At 43.7% G+C, this 13467-nt stretch overlaps 1 protein-coding gene across 3 annotated transcripts in view; it reads right to left on the reverse strand.

The window, feature by feature from the left end:
* LOC106582062 (adhesion G protein-coupled receptor E5) overlaps positions 1-13467 on the reverse strand; it is a 90054-nt gene that overhangs the window by 15888 nt on the left and 60699 nt on the right. For 2 of the 3 annotated variants that reach the window (XM_082967239.1, XM_082967234.1), the window contains exons 6-8: positions 3231-3365; positions 2572-2703; positions 73-116 (exon numbers count right to left, since the gene is read on the reverse strand). In XM_082967239.1, the coding sequence (XP_082823365.1) occupies positions 73-116; positions 2572-2703; positions 3231-3365 (311 nt within the window). Of the gene's footprint in view, positions 1-72; positions 117-2571; positions 2704-3230; positions 3366-3671; positions 3906-11063; positions 11353-13467 lie in introns of those variants that run through there. The other variant, XM_045709936.2, reaches the window with a different exon arrangement.

Genomic DNA, 13467 nt, shown 5'->3' on the forward strand with positions numbered 1-13467 from the left:
ATTAGAGATTCTATGTATATGGGTTCAGCTGCTGTATAAAGACTCATCAGGTCCAGGTACTGTAAAACTCACCTGTCCAGGAGTCTCATCTGCTTTGAACTGGTCACAGGTCAGTACTAAAGGAAACACAAAACACTACTGTCACACCGGGATCGACACAGCACAACACAAACATATTACAAAACACACCCATCACACCGGCACAACAACACAGCACAACACAACACCATAACACACCACAACACGACATACCAGCACAACAACACATCACCAAAACACAACACACCACCTGCACAACAACACAACACATACAAATGAAAACTGTCACATCCTTATCATGCTCAAAGTAGATCCAAGTTGTTGCCATGGGTAACCATGTTTACCATCAGATACCAACTAACTAAGATACAAATGAAGACATGAGACAGAGAGGAAGTTGAGGTGGAGATTAAAACACCCAGAAACCCACAGCACACGAGTGCTGAAATGTTACCGTGGTAACCATCCTAGTATGCATCCCAAATGACACCCTGTTATATAGTACACTATGGGTCCTGGTCTAATGTAGTAGGCGTTCGTTGAATACTGATAGGTTTCCACTAGATGGCACAGCCACAATCAAAATTGTCTGTCTTAAAAATTATGTTAAACAAATGTGCTTTTGGTCTTCATTTAAGTTTAGGCATAAAGTTAGCAGTGCGGTTAGGTTTAAAATCAAATTTTAAGAAATTGTGGTGTTGCGATGTGTTAGATACGTGACTTATTATAAGTTAGAAATCTGTTTCCTACTATAGGCAGTTGGCTGCCTAGTGATTGCAACATTAAACTTGCCGATGTGAATAGTTGCCAATGATGTTTCGTTTCCAGGTCTTACTGAATTAGCAAGTTCAGCTAAAATGCACCAGCTCTGCATGATACACATCCTTATTCTAGTCTATTCACCCATTTGAAATCTTTATCTGCCATACTATACATGACACGGATGGCATGTGTTGATCTTGCCTAGAATGGCATAACTGGGCACACTCATAAAACTGTTTTATAAAAATGTTGACTGTCATGGTTTGTCCTTGTACAGTGCCTTCAGAAGCAATTTGTAAGTCGCTCTGGATAAGAGCGTCTGCTAAATGACTTAAATGTAAATGTAATGTAGTGCACTATATAGGGAATAGGGGTCTAGTCTAAAGTTGTGCGCTATATAGGGAATAGGGTTCTAGTCTAAAGTAGTGCACTGTATAGGGAATCGGGCCCTGGTCTAATGTAGTGCACTATATAGGGAACAGGGCTCTGGTCTTAAGTAGTGCACTATATAGGGACTAGGGCTCTGGTCAAAAGTAGTGCACTATATAGGGAATAGGGTGCCATTTGGGCCACAGCACTAGAAATAGGAAGCTGCCAGTGGAACATAGAGCCTGTAATCTACAGCAACAGAGGACATCCCCTATACTGGTATATTAGCACTGGACTCAGATCAGTTTTACATAGACCAGGCCCCGAATGAACATCAATATTCAGACTCACCCAGTAATGGGGCAGTTTCCAACCGAGTACAGCCTCTACTGTAATATAATCACAATCTTAGAAAACAAATCTATCTGGAACCTAAAAGGGTTAATCGGCTGTCCCCATTAGACAACCCTTTGAAGAACCCCTTTTTGGTTCCAGGTAGAACCTCACATGGAACTCAAAACGGTTCTGACTGGAACCAAAAAAGGTTATCCTATGGAGACAGGCGAATAACCATTTTGGAACCCATTTTTCTAAGAGTGCATAGCCCTTTAATGATCATCATTTCCAGCATCAACCAGTAATTGGTCAGTTTCCAACAAAAAGCCCCTACTCTATGCACTCAGATCTGTTTTACATAGACCAGTGGTTCCCAAACGTGGGCTCCGGACTCCATGTGGAGTCTCCTGCAATTGAAATGAGGTAAACTAATGACCTCTTACACTCTTAGAATGTTCTTTCATGTCATTATTACTCTGCACAGCCTGCAGGAGCTAAAGCAGTGGAACTAGAGTGAATATGAAAGCACAGCGTTACCTAGGGAATATCATGTTTCCAAGTGGGGTCCCCTGCATTTTCTACTGTCAATTTGGAGTAAAAGGAACCCGTGACATGAACCTACTGATCATCACTATCTGTGCTTTATACAGTAAAACTGAACCCAGGCCTGTCCTTATTGGGTTGGTTTGCAGTAGCACGGCAGTAACCTCTGTTTGGGGAAGTAGCATTGGGATTAGTGAGGGTAGTGACCTCTTTAACACAATGCGTAGTCATGTGGTCCTGTGTGGCTCAGTTAGTAGAGCATGGCCATTGCTGCAAGGGTTTTAGGTTCGATTCCCGTTGGGGCCACCCATACGAAAATATATCCACTCACTTGTAAGTTGGAGGTCGATTTTGAATAAAGATGTCTGCTAGATGGCAAATGTTACGTTAAATATAGCTGTAACAAATAAAATCCAGGCCTTTCTTTTCTAAGAGACAAAGTTATGGTGCTGTGTCGTGTGAAGCAGTGCATCATAGTACCAAATTACATAATTACATTTACATGGCAGATTCTGCCCTCACCTGAGCACTGAGCCTTTTTGTTGCCATAGTTACTGTGTCCAGGGTTACAGAGACAGGCGTAGCTTCCTTCCAGGTTATCGCAGGTCCCACCCACTCCACAGATACCAGCAGTTACATTACACTCATCCATGTCTGAGGGAGAGGGGGGGTGGGGGTGCGGGATTGATGATGATGATGATAACGATAATGTGGAGGAGGAGGAGGAGGAGATGGGGAAGGATGATCATAGAGCGAGAAAGAGAGAGAGAGAAAATGAGAGCGAGAATAAGAGAGAGGGAGAGAGAGAGACTTCACTTGCTTTGGCAATGTTAACATGTTTCCCATGCAAATAAAGCCCCTTGAATTGAATTGAGAGGAGGAGAGAGAGAGAGAGAGATAATAAGAGAGGGAGTGAGAGAGAGATAATAAGAGAGGGAGGGAGTGAGAGAGAGATAATAAGAGAGGGAGAGAGAGAGAGAGAGAGAGAGAGAGAAAAGAGAGAGACACATAGACACGCACACACACCTGTCTCACCTGTTAATCACACTGGCGCAAACCAAACAGGGTCTCCACAACAATCGTTGACACGCCGACATGGCAACATCACAGTAATAGTGTGTAAACAAACCAGCAGTTTTAAGAACACACACACACCAATGATAACCTGTTGATGAACTCACCCGCACAGTGTCTAGTGACGTTGGTTATATTAGATCTGAACCCAGGTTGACACCGGCAGTTGAAGCTCCCAATGGTGTTGACGCAAATGGTGTTGCTGCCACAAGCCTGTGGTTTCTCCAGGCACTCATTGAGATCTGAAGAGAAAAGGAAATATGGGGTGTATTAATTAGTGGAACACGGTAGCAGAATGTTTTGCAACGGAGAGTGTTTAGCAACGAAAATGTGAGTTTCTATTGGACAATTTCAGGTAGGTCCCTCCCTGTGTGCTTCCGTTTGGTTCCTATTAAATGCACCCATCCCCCAGTCATCATTCACATGCTTTACAAACTCACAATACGACGCAGAACATCAAAGATAAGGAGACGTTGACAAAGTAATGTTTTCCCTCCACATGTAACATTTACACACACACACTGTAACATGCACAATAAAATACTCACCAGTACACTGTCCAGGAAAGGTAAAGTTGACAGTTGTTGTGGATATGAACCCAGGTAGACACTGACAGTAGAAGCTCCCCTGTGTGTTGTAACACGTTGAGTAGCTTCCACAGGGCGGTGGGCCATGCTCCAGATCTGTACATTCATCTGCATCTATACATTTATTCTGATGGGATATGAGACCCTGACTACATACTATGGCCTCTACGTTCCCTAGCAGAGTGAAATGAAGACCTGTGGGGGAGGAGAGAGAGAGAGAGAGAGAGAGAGAGAGAGAGAGGAGTGAGAGAGAGAGCGGGGGAGAGGACAGAATGAGATAAAGAGATGAGAGAGAGGAGTGTGAGAGAGAGAGAGAGAGAGAGAGATGGGAAGGAGGGAGGAGGAACAGAGATGTTACTCGACCACACAACCATTTCCAGCTACAGTATGGCCCCTCATATTCAAATCTGGACCTTCAAGCCATCCAGTTCGAGTTCCACTGCTTTACATGTAATACATTCCCTCTATTTATAGACAGATTTAGACCTGGGACACCAGGTGGCTCTAATTAATCATGAACAGGTAGAACAGAAAACATACACTGTTGACTATAACTACAGTTCCCTGAAGGAGGAAAACAAGGTAAAACACAGCTATGGTTTGATCCCTCTGAAGAACTTTAGAATAACGCCTGACAAGGAAGCCCAGAGTCATTTCTTCAATTCAGTAACGCTCTTCGCCAGGCCAAGAACTGGGCAGTACGGGGCCAAACAGTTGTTGTACCTCGTTTCCCTCCTGCAGGGAACAATAGTTGCAGTCATAACTGTGGGTTCACTTTCAATCAGGAAACTCGATAAAACACTGCTATGGGGATATGAAATTATGTCCTAAGCTGACCCCAGTGGACACCGAATGTACTGACCCACGGCAGACCACCCAATGTTCAACCTGACAGAAAACATGTGGCAAGTTGTTATGGTGCTGGGGGCAGTGACATCCAAGCGATAAAGCTTCACAATAGTGTGTAGTAATGCCCAAATATCTCCTAGAGTTAATCCCTTAAATAGAGCAATGACTTCATGGAACTCTCTGCCACCCCAGGTAACTCAAGCTAGCAATAAAACCAGATTTAAAAAAATCTGATAAAAGAAACACGTAATGGCACGACGGGGACTGTGAAGAGACACACAGACATGTTTATATATTATGTATTGTATTATGTGATACGTGGTTGGGATACAACTGTGATACAGTATGTGATTGTCTCACCTGTCTATCTTCAGATGAATGCACTTGCTGTGGGTCTGTCTGAACGGGAGCGTCTGCTGAATGACTACATTGGCTGGTCTGTCTGAACGGGAGCGTCTGCTGAATGACTACGTTGGGTGGTCTGTCTGAACGGGAGCGTCTGCTGAATGACTACATTGGGTGGTCTGTCTGAAAGGGAGCGTCTGCTGAATGACTACATTGGGTGGTCTGTCTGAACGGGAGCGTCTGCTGAATGACTACATTGGGTGGTCTGTCTGAACGGGAGCGTCTGCTGAATGACTACATTGGGTGGTCTGTCTGAACGGGAGCGTCTGCTGAATGACTACATTGGGTGGTCTGTCTGAAAGGGAGCATCTGCTGAATGACAACATTGGGTGGTCTGTCTGAACGGGAGCGTCTGCTGAATGACTACGTTGGGTGGTCTGTCTGAACGGGAGCGTCTGCTGAATGACTACATTGGCTGGTCTGTCTGAACGGGAGCGTCTGCTGAATGACTACATTGGGTGGTCTGTCTGAACGGGAGCGTCTGCTGAATGACTACATTGGGTGGTCTGTCTGAACGGGAGCGTCTGCTGAATGACTACATTGGGTGGTCTGTCTGAACGGGAGCGTCTGCTGAATGACTACATTGGGTGGTCTGTCTGAACGGGAGCATCTGCTGAATGACTACATTGGGTGGTCTGTCTGAACGGGAGCGTCTGCTGAATGACTACATTGTAAATGTAGTTCTATGTATAGCATGTATTTTATTTGTTGTGTTTGATTCCTGTTTGGAACCCAGGAAGAGTAGTCGCTGCCTCGCCAGCAGCCCTTTGGGGATAACTACTACTAATGTACACATATTGTAGTGCTGTATTGGTGTGTATTGTCAAAAAAAGTTATTCTATCAAAAATGTTATATAAACACCCGAATTCCTATAATATCTTCCATTATACCACAGCACTGTTGAATACTCATTTCTGATTAGCTAGAAGGGAATGTTCTATAATGGACATTAAAACCAGATAACGGGACAGTTAGAAAAGATATCAGTACAGTTGGAAAAGATATCGGGACAGTTGGAAAAAAAGATATCGGGACAGTTGGAAATTATATTGGGACAGTTGGAAAAGATATTGCGACAGTTGGAAAAGATATCGGGACATTTGGAAAAGATATCGGTCCACCTAGCAATCATGCCGCAATATACACCTACACCTGCAGACCTTACTTGCTACAAAGTTACCGAAAGCTAAACCAACAACCATACAAACAGAAATTGGATACATTGTAAACGCAGGTCCAATGAAGATACACGTAGATAGCTAGCACTGATTTGTTTTTGCAGAGACTTGTTTTTTTTGTAACATCTGATGTCCATGAATTTCAATGGTCCTTACTGTTGCAGTCATGAAGCAAGTGGCGTTATGCTGTCAAATCCTCCAAAATGTTTGTAGTTTGACCAGCTGTTTTCAGCAACTGATATTTTTGGCAGGTTTTCTGACAACAAACTATTTAGCTAGCTTCTAGCTTAGTGTTTGATATGCAATGCGAACTCCTTGTCAAATGTCCTGACATGAAGGCAACATTTTTTAGCTATGCCAACCAGGCAACATTGGGCATCATCAGCTCATTGTTATGGATGTATCCAAAATAATCTCAATAGAAAACAGCTTAATGAAACGCAAATACAGCTACTTTGCTGTTATTCTCTCTACAGAGATGGTGACCGTTAGCCGAATTTAGTTGGCTAGCTAGCAAGCAAGGGCGTTGCCACCGGTAAATGTGTGCTTTAGTATTGTTTTCTTTGGCAACTGTGGTATAAGCGAGATAAATGCCTCAGTTCTGTACATTACCTTGGCAAAATGAACTCCGCACTGCGTCTTCCATTATTTACAAAGTAATGTACAGAATGTTGGCGTATATCCCTTACATGTTATATATGCGCAACTAATGATAGTTAGTGCCCGACCTCACTAATGCTCTTGTGGCTGAATGGAAGAAAGTCCCTACAGCAATGTTCCAACATCTGTTGGAAAGCCTTCCCAGATAACCTATTATATCAGAAACTGGGGGGGACGAACTCCATATAAATGCCCATGATTTTGGAATGAGATGTTCGACGATCACGTGTCCACATACTTTTAGTCACGTGGTGTATGTAAAATATGTTGGTAGCTTGAGGGTTAAAATACATCTGGATATCTTGTCTGAAATTGCATAAGGACCAACCCTCCAGGAATAAGGACCAACCCTCCAGGAATAAGGACCAGCCCTCCAGGAATAAGGACCAGCCCTCCAGGAATAAGGACCAACCCTCCAGGAATAAGGACCAGCCCTCCAGGAATAAGGACCAACCCTCCAGGAATAAGGACCAACTCCCCAGGAATAAGGACCAGCCCTCCAGGAACAAGGACCAACCCTCCAGGAATAAGGACCAACCCTCCCAGAATAAGGACCAACCCTCCAGGAATGAGGACCAACTCCCCGGGAATAAGGACCAACCCTCCAGGAATGAGGACCAGCCCTCCAGGAATAAGGACCAGCCCTCCAGGAATAAGGACCAACCCTCCAGGAATAAGGACCAACCCTCCAGGAATAAGGACCAACCCTCCGGGAACAAGGACCAACCGGACCAACCCTCCAAGAACAAGGACCAACTCCCCAGGAATAAGGACCAACCCTCCAGGAATAAGGACCAACCCTCCAAGAACAAGGAAGAACTCCCCGGGAATAAGGACCAACCCTCCAGGAATAAGGACCAACTCCCCAGGAATAAGGACCAACCCTCCAGGAACAATTACCAACTCCCCGGGAATAAGGACCAACCCTCCAGGAACAAGGACCAACTCCCCGGGAATAAGGTCCAACCCTCCAGGAACAAGGACCAACTCCCCGGGAATAAGGACCAACCCTCCAGGAATAAGGACCAACCCTCAAAGAATAAGGACCAACTCCCCGGGAATAAGGACCAACCCTCCAGGAATAAGGACCAACCCTCCAGGAACAAGGACCAACTCCCCGGGAATAAGGACCAACCCTCCAGGAATAAGGACCAACCCTCCGGGAATAAGGACCAACTCCCCGGGAATAAGGACCAACTCCCCGGGAATATGGACCAACTCCCCGGGAATAAGGACCAACTCCCCGGGAATATGGACCAACCCTCCAGGAATAAGGACCAACTCCCCGGGAATAAGGACCAACCCTCCAGGAATAAGGACCAACCCTCCGGGAATAAGGACCAACTCTCCAGGAATAAGGACCAACTCCCCGGGAATAAGGACCAACCCTCCAGGAATAAGGACCAACGCCCCAGGAATAAGGACCAACCCTTCAGGAATAAGGACCAACCCTCCAGGGATGTATTCTGTCTGAAGTCACACTGTCATTTATTTCCCACAATGGGGGAGCCTATCAACAAGCCTATGTGGGATTTAATATTCTACTGATCTCAATGTTGTTCCCAATACAGGGATCTTTTGTCATGTTCCAACTTACTCCTCTCCTGTGTGTGTGTGTGTGTGTGTGTGTGTGTGTGTGTGTGTGTGTGTGTGTGTGTGTGTGTGTGTGTGTGTGTGTGTGTGTGTGTGTGTGTGTGTGTGTGTGTGTGTGTCATATCATGATAGAAATATTGTGGTTAGACAGCAGGGCTCACACACAGAGGGTTTTTATGATACACACACACACACACTCTCAAAGGGTCTTTATGAAGTAATATATCAACAAGGTCTCACATTTTCACGTCAGAATTAGACGTTTATCCATGTTTCTCAAATGTCACATTTCGAATATGTTCCAAACGTAAAATGTCAAAGTGATTAAGATAAAGTTTAGGCATTAACCCCCTAGAGTCGATGTCCAATTTAAAAAAATCCCCATCAAAATATGTCTGTTTAAGCCGATGTCACCCTTTTGCATCTGCGGTGGAAGATGGCAGAGCTACAGTGGTGTCTTTCAGACCATGGCACATTCTGAAAATCAGTCTTTAAAACGGTTTGACCTACAAACTACTAGGCTCTTCTCTATTTAGCTCTACGGCCACCACAAGCACCACGGGACTCGTCTGAAGCCGGTACCACCAATCTGCCAACTTCCGTATGTAGCATCTGAACAGTTTGGGCTACAAACTAATATGACCCCACTATGGAAAGATGAGACTCTCACAAACACGTACATGTTGGTTGATTGATTAGCGCTAGGACAACCACAAGCCTCACAAGACTCGTCTGAAGGTAGTCCCAGTACAAATAAAAAAATAAATGTGATCTTTCCAAGCATTTTTAAGCCTTGAGACAATTGAAACATGGATTGTGAATGTTTGCCACTCAGAGGGTGAATGGGCAGGACAAAAGATATAGGTGTCTTTGAATGTGGTGTGGTAGTTGGTCCCAGGCACACTGATATCTGTCAAAAACTGCAACGCTGCTGGGCTTTTCACGCTCAACAGTTTTCCATGTGTATAAAGAACGATCCACCACCCAAAGGACATCCAGACACAACTGTGGGTAGCATTGGAGTCAATATTGGCCAGCATCCCTATGGAACGCTTTCGAAACCTTGAAGAGTCTTTGCCCCGATAAATTGAGGCCATTCTGAGGTCAAAGGGCGGGGGGCAACTCAATATTAGAAAGGTGTTCTTAATGTTTATTCACTCAGTCTATATGGATGTAGTTTAGGGCCTACAGTAAAGGGTTAAATAGTGTCCTGATCTTTCTTATATCTCTCAGATATAGGACAGATTATATCTCTGAAATATAGGACAGACACTTCAGAACAAACTTCCTCTAGGTTTTTTTTGGGGGGGGGCTATTTGTTGTTCCATGTATGAATCTATTATTCACTGCGTTTCTATGGGCTAATGGCATTAAGGCCACATTTCCTTTCATTTCATCAAATCATTTCTGTATATGTTTTTAAATAAAGGGGTCCTAACAAATAGCTAAATCACCTTGGTATGACCATCTTAAAACAATTCCATGATATTAGCTTAGTAGAACCCCCCCTACTTGAAGGTAACAGTGCTCACTGTTGCCCCTAGTAGCCGGTTTCCACATCATTTCCCGACGTCCTGAGACATGGATAGACATCGAATATTGACTTGTATCACAGGAGGTCTGGCTGGATATATAGACTACCTCCCTTCAACTATAGGCACAGTGTTAGAGTTTATCTCTCTCTTCCTCCCTCCTTCTCTCTCTCTCTCTCTCTCTTCTCTCTCTCTCTATGTCTCTCTCATTCTCCATCTCTCTCTTCCTGCCTCTCTCCCTCCCAGTCTCTAGACTAAGAAGTAGACAGTAGAAGTAGCTAAATCTGTACTCATATCAGACCTGGGTTCAAATATTATTTAAAACATTTCAGATCCTTCCATTTCGAGCCTGTCTGAAGTGCCATATGGGCAGAGGCCACAATTCTATGGGTCCAGATTAACGATATGCAATGATATCGAGTAGGATTTGAACCCAGATGTGACTCATTCAGAGACTCTCCAAATAGCCGACTAGTGTCAATGCTGCCACTGTGTTGCTTCCTGGAAACAGAGACATTCTGACAACAATAAATAACAGAACATACCCTCAACATAGTACAACATCCATAACATAACTACCTGAACGTACCATACATACAGTAACACATAACATTACATATACTAACTTATAGCACAACACAACATAGTAGCTAACGTATATTAAGATATTATCTTAACCTGAACACACAACAAAGCTTAGTATAACACATGCTGTCCCCTGAGCTTTGCCAATCTGTCTATACACACTAAAACTGCCTATAAACACAAAAAATGTCTATATACACACTAAAACTGTCTATATACACAGTAAAACAGTGTATATGCACACTACAACTGTCTATACACACTAAAACTGTCTATACACACTAAAACTGTCTATAATGTTATTTATACAAGTCTAAGATAGGGTTGTAACATTCACACTATTTCCATGGTTGGTAAATGGTTGGAAAATTCGGTAGCCATTTAACAATAACTGACAATGAATTATGAAATACCACCTCTCTCTCTATTTGTCAATCTCTCGCCCACATACCGTACATACACACACACACACACACACACACACACACAACACACACACACACAAACACACAGCTAGTCAAATTCCAAAGATATAGAACGTTAGACTCACCCAGAATAAGTAGAAGAGTTCTGGACCCCATCTCAAAGACAGAGTGGTATTATATCCACACCAGACAACTAGTAGGATCCTAATAAAACTAGTCCCACAAGAAGAATCAGTCTCAGATTAAATCTGTTTTACAGTTGAATTCAGATTGAAGAATATCCCAGTTTAACAAGGTTTTTATTCCGTATGATCCGTGGTGATAACATGAACAGAAGAAAAAGACAATGACATTTTCCCTCTCCTTTGGCGCGACTCTCTGTGTGAGCCTCGTGGTTGGAAAAACTACTATTTTGTTCTCCTCTCTCCCTTTCTCTTTCTGTTAGAGCCCACCCCTTTCTCTCTGATTCACACTCCCCTTCTTTTTCACCCTTATCTCTCTCTTGCCCTTTCTGTTTCACTCGTATTTTTCAATTCAATTTAAGGGTTTTATTGTCATGGAAAACATATGTTAACATTGCCAAAGCTAATTAAATAGATAATAAACATAAGTGAAATAAACAATCAGAAATTAACATGAAGCACTACACTCACAAAAGTTACAAAATAATAAAGACATTTTAAATGTCATATTATGTCTATATACAGTGCTGTAACAATATGCAAATAGTTGAAGTACAAAAGGGAAAATAAATAGACATAAATATGGGTTGTATTTACAATGGTGTTTGTTCTTCACTGATTGCCGTTTTCTTGTAGCAACAGGTCACACATCTTGCTGCTGTGATGGCACACTGTGGTATTTCACCCACTAGATATGGGAGTTTAGCAAAATTGGATTTGTTTTCAAACTCTTTGTGGGTCTGTTTAATCTGAGGGAAATATGTGTTTTTAATATGGTCATACATTTGGCAGGAGGTTAGGAAGTGCAGCTCAGTTTCCACCTCATTTTGTGGGCAGTAGCCTGTCTTCTCACGGCAACAGTAAGGCTATGCTCACTGAGTCTCTACAGAGGCAAAGATTTCCTTAATTTTGGGTCAGTCACAGTGGTCAGGTATTCGGCCACTGTGTACTCTCTGTTTAAGGACAAATAGCATTCCAGTTTGCTGGAATTTTGGTTAATTCATTATTTCTATTGTGTCAAGTAGTGACACTACATGACCAAAAGTGTGTGGACAGCTGCTTGTCGAACATCTCATTTCATTCCAAAATCATGGGCGTTAATATGGAGTTGGTTCCCCTTTGCTGCTATAACAGCCTCCTCCTCTTCTGGGAAGGCTTTCCACTAGATGATGGAACATTGCTGTGGAGACTTGCTTCCATTCAGCCACAAGAGCATTAGTGAGGTTGGGCACTGATGTTGGGCGATTAGCCCTGGCTCTCAGTCGGCGTTCCAATTCATCCCAAAAGTGTTTGATCTGGTTGAGGTCAGAGCTCTGTGCAGGCCAGTCAAGTTCTTCCACACTGATTGACAAACCATTTCTGTATGGACCTCACTTTGTGCATGGGGGCATTGTCATGCTGAAACAGGAAAAAGGGCTTCCCCAAATTGTTGCCACAAAGTTGGAAACACAGAATCGTCTAGAATGAAATTGTATGCTGTAGCGTTAAGATTTCTCTTCACTGGAACTAAGGGGCCAAGTCCGACCCATGATAAACAGCCCCAGACCATTATTCCTCCTTCACCAAACTTTACAGTTGGAACTATGCATTGGAGGAGGTTGCGTTCTCCTGGCATCCGCGAAACCCAGATTAGTCCGTCGGACGGCCAAATAGTGATGCGTGATTCAACACTCAAGAGAATGTGTTTCCACTGCTCCAGAGTCCAATGACGGCGAGCTTCACACCACTGCAGCCGTTGCTTGGCATTGTGCATGGTGATCTCACGCTTGTGTGCGGCTGCTCGGCCATAGAAACTAATTTCATGAAGCTCCTGACGAACAGTTCTTGTGCTAACGTTGCTTCTAGAGGCAGTTTGGAACTCGGTAGTGAGTGTTGCAACCGAGGACAGATGATTTTGACGCACTTCAGCACTCGGCGGTCCTGTTCTGCGAGCTTGTGTGGCCTACCACTTTGCGACTGAGCCGTTGTTGCTCCTAGATGTTTCCACTTCACAATAACAGCACTTACATTTGACCAGGAAAACTCTAGCAGGGCAGAAATTTTACGAGTTGACTTGTTGGAAAGGTGGCATCCTATGATGGTGCCACGTTGAAAGTCACTGAGCTCTTCAGTAAGGCCATTCTACTACCAATGTTTGTCTACTGAGATTGCATGGCGGTGTGCTCGATTTTATACACCTGTCAGCAACGTGTGTGGCTGAAATATCCGAATCCACTAATTTCAAGGGGTGTCCACATACTTTTGCATATATAGTCTATGTTTTTGTTTTCTCATGATTTGGTTGGGTCTAATTGTGTTGCTGTCCTGGGGCTCTGTGTGGTCTGTTTGTGTTTGTGAACAGAGCCCC

The sequence above is a fragment of the Salmo salar genome, chromosome 02 (assembly GCF_965601325.2).
Source record: "Salmo salar chromosome 02, fSalSal1, whole genome shotgun sequence".
NCBI lineage: Eukaryota > Metazoa > Chordata > Actinopteri > Salmoniformes > Salmonidae > Salmo > Salmo salar.